The sequence below is a fragment of the Triturus cristatus genome, chromosome 12 (assembly GCF_964204655.1).
Source record: "Triturus cristatus chromosome 12, aTriCri1.1, whole genome shotgun sequence".
Taxonomy (NCBI): Eukaryota; Metazoa; Chordata; class Amphibia; order Caudata; family Salamandridae; genus Triturus; species Triturus cristatus.
This window is the reverse complement of record NC_140595.1, coordinates 62,516,334-62,525,379: the sequence shown is the minus strand read 5'-3', so window position 1 is coordinate 62,525,379 and position 9,046 is coordinate 62,516,334. Positions and strand designations below refer to the sequence as shown.

The 9,046-nt window shown below is 43.5% G+C and overlaps 1 protein-coding gene across 1 annotated transcript in view; it reads right to left on the bottom strand.

Annotated features, from left to right (window-relative positions):
- Positions 1–4,987: 4,987 nt before the first annotated feature.
- MKNK2 (MAPK interacting serine/threonine kinase 2) overlaps positions 4,988–9,046 on the bottom strand; it is a 39,194-nt gene continuing 35,135 nt past the window's right edge. Inside the window, exon 14 of the mRNA XM_085636827.1 lies at positions 4,988–8,308. Coding sequence (XP_085492953.1) covers positions 8,077–8,308 — 232 coding nt within the window. The 3' untranslated portion in view covers positions 4,988–8,076. The remainder of the gene's footprint in view (positions 8,309–9,046) is intronic.

Genomic DNA, 9,046 nt, shown 5'->3' with positions numbered 1-9,046 from the left:
AGCATTTATTTAACTCTTACAAAACAGAATACAAAAAAATGTGGTATCCACGGCATTACGGAAAGGAAATAACTTCCCAGTGGAACCGTATCAGATGCCTGATACAAACAGTAAAGTGCTTATTTTTTTTCTTTCTTTTTATATTGTTTTTTTTAAACAGTTTCTTTTTCTTCTCTTACAACTGACCCCCAGACACAAAATTCCCAGAGGCTTCAGATGTACAAAATCGACAGTGCATTTATTACACGTACTAGCGTGGAACCAGCTTTTTTTTGGCAGTCTTCCATTGCCACCTCCCCGATTTCAGTAAGCGTAAAAGGGGAATAAACAAGGAATGAATTCAGTTTGCAGAAAGACTTTTAATAGTCATTGGAGAGAGAGAAAAAAACCGACATTGCAATGTAAACCTTAGGACACACTCCTTTCCCCCAGCCCGTCTGAAGGGAATATGAGACAGAGTGAAAAACATTAATTTTGATGGTCACCAACATTAATATTCATTCTTCCATGTTACTCTTGTCTTTAATGGCAAATGCAGGCAACAACATGAAATCGCCTATGTGTGCCCACAACAATGGAAGCGCTAGCTAGACTGTAGCTTGCATTTTTATAGCTTGTTCAGGGAATTTTTTTTTGATCCGAAGACCTCAAACCAAACTTAGTGCTTCAATTTTACCGACAGATGTAATCACAGTTGGTGGCTAGCTAGCTAGCATTTCCCAGTCAACAGAAAACACATTTACAAGGAATATATGGCAACGATGTGCTTTTACCAGAAATTAAACTACCAAAATTCAGAGGCAAACTGGGCTCTATGGAAATTTAGATACCGACATGCCTGCTGGACTTGCCACAGAACCCATAGTATGTTAAGTGCATTTATATAGCATTAAAACCCTGCCATGGTGATAAAGCGCTTTGTATGTATATTTTGGTGAAACAGGGGAGTATTAAGTGTTTTGAAGGGTAGGCGGTGCCTTCCAATGCTATAAAGTCTGGGCAGAACAAGCCAAAGCTCTAACACCAGCTGCCTGTAAAAGATCCCAGGGTTGGTTCCTATAGGCCCACCCGTATCTGTAGCAGGTGATTCACCCTCCCGACATCATATACCTTTAGGGTCTTTGTGAGAGAGACTAAACTTAACATACTGTCGAGATCCAACTAGATCTGACCTCAAGTGCTGTAGGAAGGCACTCGGCGTGAGAGGCCCGGCATCTCAAGTCCTAAATTAAGCAGCAAAACACTTGCATGGGTAGTATTCATTTCCTCATGGGAGGGCTACTTCAAAAGTGGTTAGGGGCTAGATTTCACCTACAATCAGTATCTGGAGATTAAGCTTGTAACTACATCTCGTAACTGGCTGTTGTGGTGGTGTTCGAGGAGCGCCCGTCCTTAAGCCATCTAAGAATGATCCCTTTCACTTTTGTCCTGTAGCTCCTGCTAGCTACAAGCACTTTGACTCATTGTCCCCCTCAAGTCAATAGTCGTCCCTCGATTTTTAAAAACATATTTTTACAAAATTCTCTGAGGTATTCTTTTGAAGACTGACATTGATAGAGCTTATCAGATTGTCAACAATAAGCAACAGTTTGTGGCTACCAGATGTTGATTACTTTACAAAATACTATGTGTACATTCTCAGCCAAGGTCATTTTTTTACACTCTTAGCCGGACATACATGTTATCTCGCCATTCTTCATCACAGCTGCATGAACACAGAAATGTACTGCAGCTGTGGAAACAACGCAGCCAATGGCATAACAAAACTTGACGGGAGCCCCCCCCCCCCCCCCCGGCAAAGTACACGGAGGGGGCTCCCCACGCAAGCTCTCAGGCCCCAATGCACAGTGCCAGAAGGGGACTCTCTGAAGCTCAGGGCCCCTGCCGTCGCGGGGTCTGCAGGAGGCTAATATTAGGCCACTGAGCACATCAACCATTTTAACGTCCCATTCGCCTGCATCATGTCAGACTTCAGAATACACCACACCAATAGATGCTAAACCTCAGGGCGATGAGCTCACAGCTCCAGGTGCACTGGAGGCAACGTGAGAACACCACAAGGGTGTTACCTCTTGTTTATCCTCTTCGCTGCGGCGCAAATTCCGCCGCAGCACTCCCGTAGTGCTGACATTCCGATCGCGGGCGTGGTCATGAAGTCTCCCGGCCGTCGTCTGCACACGCCCATCGTGACTCATGGCGGCCGGGAGACGTCATGAGCATGGAAGAGGTTATGGGTGGTTCCCCTCTGTTTTTTTCCTGCTTCCCTACACTAGCAACATAATGGAAATATATGAAAGTGCCCACCAGGTGTGTCAGCCTGTGTCATTGCTATAACAAGACAGAAAGACCACTTACACTTTCATGGGCAGAGGCTATCAGCAGCTGACACGTGATTCTCGACATGCAACCACAACACCCTTTGTGCCAAACTTTACCTACACAGACCTGAATTCAATCTCCTGCCAAAAATATAATTAAATGCTCCCAAACGTTCAATCACATGGAGGCACTAATTTCAAGGAATAATGCCCCTTCAGTTACTGAAATCAATACTGGACTAACACTGTGGCTTATTGCTGCAATTATAATGTCCCACCTTCAAAAACCTATTCAAGTATTTATGGTTCTTTAAGCACCACCTGTTGCCAAGGCCACTTAATAGCGAAGTGTGCACGTTTGACAATATTTACATACAAGACTGCAAGTACCACTCTAAGACACTGAAGTCGCAACGTTTAATGAAGGGGGCCTTCTAATGGAAATTTAACAGTGTGCGTTGACTCTTCAAGAACATTTTACTTAGGTTTTCAGGGAGGGGCTCGCTTCCTTCTAAAAAATTACACAGACCACCAAGCACGGATCCGAGTTGTTATTAAGCCGGAACGTGTAGATCTGGTATGGGTCTTACCGGCGTACACGGGCACAACACGTCGGTGCCTGTGCCTCTATGATCAAAACAACACTCTCAATGACTTCTACTGAGGGCAGGCCACCTCTTTAAAACCCTACACTCACCCTCCCTGCCCACTAAGTGTCAGGTGAAGCTTCACCTCGACACAGAAAGTTCCCCCTCAAATCACGGAGCCCCCTTTGGATACAAAAAGTCACACCTTCGGGATGATGCTGGTGCCGAAGCCTGCGTTCTTGAATTTTTATATTTCTTTTTGTCCGAGACTAAAACCACGAACAGCTTAGGCAGGCTAGTGTAACAGTGGGACAAGTCTTATTTTATTTCCTCTCTAAATTCAACAATGTTGATCAACAAAACCTGGCAGCCACAAAAAGCGAGATGCATCAATTCTCCAAATGAGCGTCTGCTTCGAAAGAGAAACGCTGGTCAACGGGATTCCTTCCAAGCCACATAAAGGAACCGGTTAATAAGAGCTTAGATTTGGGCAACTGCTCCAGAGCATCCTATTGTGCGTAAAATGTCCTTCCCACGTGCCCTGGACAACAGTCCTGTTTAGGTACATGTGAGAAAAACTACATGGGGAGGTGATTTGAGTGCAACTGTGCTCCTCTCAGTCCAAAAACATTAGCCAGACAGTACATGTGTAACCAAGGCCGCAGGCAGCGATTTACAGTAAGTGAGTAGGTGTTCTGGGATAAATCTTTTGTTTACAGGAAATGCATCTTGCAATGATTCTGTGAACATTATGAATATTTGAAAACATCTCTTCCACTGTAAGCAACATGTCTCGGATTGCCATAAGACTCCATGTCACAGGGAAGCCACTTTTTCAATCTTGTAACTTTTCTATTTACACATTTTTAGACATTTCCAATTGCTTCAAATGACCGTAACATCAACTACAGTTCCCAGTATGCAAAGACATATTAAACAGAATGTAAACGACATGCTCGTTTGCAATGACATATCGCAGGAAAAGAGTGCAAAAATGGATCCTGAGCAAGTCAACAACTGTTTGAGAACCAAAGGTACACTTGGTGAAAGAGGCAGCTGTTTAATTTTCAGAGGCTCCTCGTCCCTGCAAAAGTTACCAATATCCCCTCCCGGAAAGAAAATATATACAAGTCTCATAAGGGAGGGCACATCTTCCAACAAGAACAACAATGTAACGCGCGCTGGAAACAACCCAAGACGGGTCCAGTCGCGACAACCCCGAGTACAATACACATGCCCTGCTCCCGGTCCCCACAAGGGGGAGAAATTGTGTGCACAAGTGTAGAGCAAACTAGCTTATAAGAAAACTGGGAGAGATCTTGGCTGACCAGAACTTTTTTTACTTGTATTGGGATGTTACGCAGAAATGTAAGAGGTTGGGTGTGTGCGACTTAAAAACCAATCTAAATAAAACACAGGGTTGCCCTGTCCTCCTGAAAAGTTAAAAAGACGGCCATATCTCAGCTTTAGAGATTTGCGGGCTACAGTGCGCCCCTAACGTATGAGACGGCTACGTATCATCTTTGAAATTAATTAAGTGACAACCTTAAGTCCGGCAAATGGATGCACTTCAAGGCACAGGTCCGCCAACAGAGGGCACCTTTCTGACCCATTAGTAGGCGTGGATTGCACCATTGTCCGTAAGAGTTGTTGTTGCATTAAGTCTCTCCAACTTTGAGAAATGTTTACTGCTATCTCCCAAATGACCATTCTCTCTTCACAAGTGAGTTTAAAAAAAAAAGCAAGAAATCTACCAATGTTTGATTGGGTACAATTTTGTACTAGCAAATTCCTTTGTTGGGAGCTTTGGTGGTCACTCTGAGGATGGGCAACTTTATTCAGTGGTACCAATATATAGTTCTCCAAAATTCATTTTTGTCTATTGCTGCACCATCATGAGCCTTCGGACCCACCCCTGTACATTCTAAGGAACGCATAATCGAGTGGGGTGAGAGGAGCTTTCACCGTTGCTTGTGGTTGGAAATTAGAATAAATCTTGTGGCTGTCCAAAAGATCCAAGTCATAATGGAAAAAAAAATACAAAAACCAAATAGAACACTGGCCCCTTTTTAAAAAACAAAATTAAGAATGTTATTGTTTTTATTTTTACTGAAAACGTTAAGAAACCTTCACGGAAGAGTAAAAAGATATAATAAAGATGACCAGCTGCATGCACGTCATCAGAGATTACAACTGCTTCCGGCAGGCAGAGTTTGCCGCTTTTAACTGTGGTGCTTGTAAGGTGCCACTGGTATGATTATTGCAGCCTGAGGTTTACCAGTCCCATGGTGAAGCCCCTTCGCCCCAATATTGCACAGCACTCTCTCCCGCCCTAATTTTTCATCCTGCATTAAATACAAAGCAGAGAAAATGCAGTGGTAAATAATATTGGGTACCTCTGTGTATTTTTATCGCTACGTTTGTAGATCTAAAATATTCTTGTTGTGATAGTGTTCTTAACAGGTGAACACAGCTTGCATAAAGTCCACACCAATCTAGATGTGCAGAAGGTGCAGGTATTGCACTGTATGGGGAAGGGGGGGGGGGGGGGGGGCCTTCAAATGTATTCCCACACTGTGTGCACTCCACCCAATACTATGCTAGATAGCACTAGGTTTATGAAGACAGATGAGATTGCTCCAGAAACACCAGGAATCCAGGCCGAGGAAGGGATGCACAATTATCATGGACCAGCCCAACACAAGTTTTTGACTGCCTGGAGTCTTGTCATAAATGTTTTGTTCTATTCTGCTTTCTGGAATTGCCTTAGAAAGTCCACCTGGGATATGTCGGGCTCAGAACCGCCACGACACTGCTAAATTCAAACTGGTCAACATCAGGTTCTTCCAAAACCTGGACTTCCCTAGGGTTTGGCTAGTCCCCTTCCTGCTTTGCCACTTGAATTGTGGAGATTGGGGACAGTGCAGCGTGCACGCATACCATTAGGTTAATGGTCCCGGATTCCAATGACATAATCCCTGCTGCCAAGCTTTCACTTTTTACAAGAGATGAGCAATCAAAACGAAGAAAATCCTGAAATATTTAAGGGCCTTTCAGCACCACTGAACATGGATTCAACACTTCTCAAACTAGGCGCCAGGTTGCGGAATCGTGCAGCAGGGGGGCTTTTAAATTCAGTCCAATGATCCATGGTTTCAGTGACCATTCATACTGTACCAAGCAAAACAATTTTCCGCTAAGTGCTGAATTGCAGAAACAGAACATGGAGATTAGACCGTCCAGTAAATTCATCTGGGCGTGCTCTCATTTGGCAACAGCAAGATGCCGCCATCTTACTAGTATCATACGCCACCAGGCGAAATGAAGCCTGTAGCTTTAAGTTGTTGGTAAATTGTTTCCATTTTAAGATACACTTCTAGACTGAACCACTACATTGCTGGATACTGCACAGCATGCGGTTCACATTGAAAAGCTTACGGCGGGTGGAGAGAGGGGAGATGGCTGCCATTCCCTGCAGGAGCGACTCATGCAGGTAAGAGCAGTCTGTGAGGTAGGCTCGACAGACGAGGGAAAATGAAATAAAATATTTAATTTTCCGTTGTCTGTCAAGTCTCCCCCACCCCACTGCTTTTACCTGCACGGGCCAATCCTAGTTCCCTACCACATCCTTCTGAACTTCCCAAACGTCAAAGGGCTCTGCTGACGCCTTCAGTGGAATCTGACTAAATACAAAGTGTTGATTACAAACCTAGTGTAGCAAATTGCATGTGTCCCGACTGTGTGGAAATGGTACATGACTCGATCTGAAAGCAGGAGGTGTGCTTGACCGAGGTTGACGGTTTGGCATCCCCATGCTGCAGTGACCAGGTGCACTTACAACCCAAACAAAAACAACATAACTCACCACTTGTCTATTAACACCCCCTACTTTGCAGTTCCTCCCACCTCCAACTATTGTTATTTCCATCCCTACATCCAAGATGCAGAGTTATCTTACACAAATAACTTTTCAGGAGAGTGAACTATGAACAATTCTTAAACCCTTTCGGACAGGTGGAAGTTGGACAGATTCCCAAACCTCACCCCAGAGGTCTGTCTGATCTTTCAACTGTGGAAATCCATCATTTGTAATTAAATTCCCAGAGATTCATAGAATCAACCACATCTAAAACGGGGTAGACTTGGTGGAAAAAAACACCTGAAACAGGAGTATAAAACTCCAGCATCGAGCTAGCTCTGTCAAACATGGAGTCAGCCTTCTGTTCCCATGCAATTTCCACTTCTGCGGTCCCTCTTGCTTACCTATAACTAAATGCAAACTTGGAACATGTTTTTGTGACTCTTCCCTCAAGAGCAGAAGGAATCTGAATCACGTCTCAAGGAGAAAGTGTTTTTATCAAACATGGTCCAAGTAAAATGTCCAATGCAGGTTAAGGAGGACTGACGTCATCATGAGATTATTCATGCGATAAAATGATACATGTAAATGAAAATCATTTACGCAGTTATCCTGAAAATCTCTCATGACCCCAACCATATGAACATAGGTTGAACACTCCCATAAACAATCTTGTCTTACAAAATGTCAAGAATTTTTTTTGTTTGCATTTTTTTTCCCCACTCGGATTTTTTTTGGAATGAATTTTTTTTTTTTGCATGTAGATTTTTTGGTTTTTTTTTTGCATAAATAATGACCATTCGCACCCCAAGTTTGCAACAACCAGCAGTGACAATACTGGTGATACACAAATTGCTACATTTCTCTCTGTAACCCCCAACCCTCTATGGATTTTATCCATTCCCCTCCCGATGCACCCAGTTTTGAAAATATGACCAAAAGTCTTTCACAGTTTGACGGGAGCAGAAAATACTAACGCAATTGTTATTTTTACAAAAATAGTCTTTTTGAGTACAAAACCCCCCATGAAGTTCAGTTACTGACTGCCCCTTCATGTCCATGAGATAAAGCAGGATTTTCTTCAAGTTCAATTTTTCTCAATATCATAAAATAAAAACCTTCTTTTAAAAAGGGGTATGGGGACTTGCCGAGATGCATGGATCAATAATATTTGGAAACCAGCCAGTGAAAGGAAATACTGACCCAGCAATCGGCACCAACATGATTAGCTAAAGAAATAAGGGGAGGGCCGAGACCCTTAACACATATACATACAGACAGCGACAGGGGGAATAGGAAAGAAAGTGCGATTTTACATGCTGTCGACCATTGCGCCGGGTGATGGGCTCCCGGACAAGGTCTTCTGTCTCCGCTTGGCCAATTTGGATTCGGATGGCGGGGACAGTCGCATGGAACATGAGGTAGCTTTAATGACGATTGGTCGGTTCTCTTCCTCCTCCTCGTCCTCCTGGTGTTGAGTCAGCTGGCGATTCACGGCCATGGCTTCTGCAGCAAAGGAGGTGAGCTCTTTGGCACTGCTGTTCCTAAAGAAAGAGACAAAAGGATAAACCTGTTTTAGACAGACAAGCAAAAATTGTCAAAATGTGACTGCACGCTTATAGTAGTGCATCAAATGGACAATATTGGGCCATCTCCAAGAATGGTAACATTTTTCTGCAAGTGTCCTCAAACCCTAATTTATTTTGAGCTTTTGCAAAACATAACTAAATACATTCTTCTGATGCGAATGTACGTTTTTATCCCGCAGTCTTTACAACGACAGCGTTTTTATTCCGCATACCATTACTTCGCAAGTCGGAACAATGACTTGCGGAGGGGGGCGCTGGATGTTGGATTAGTATAATTTTATATTCCAACTCCAGTCTGTGAGGACAATAGGGAAGGTGTTGGATTTTAGATCGTTGTTCCGACTTGCGGAGTAATGGTATGCGGAATCACAACACGGTCGTTGTAACGACCGCGTTGTGATTCCCTGCGGGGAAAAAGATTTGTGGTAAACGTTGTTTACCTTCTGATGCACACTGGGAAAGTAAATTAAAAAGTGTGGTGTTTATTAGCCAGGCCTGCAAATATTGCAATGCGGACTAATAAACCGCGCCAATCCTTTCGACGCAACCACAACAGTGTGGAGTCAGGGTCCTGTTAATGAATGAATGTTTAATAATGGAAAGATGTGGGAAAGTAACTTGGCACTATGCTAATCTGCTAAAGTAACTTTACATTCAGTTTTTGTGGCGTGCCATGAAGACTACTCAGGGTTT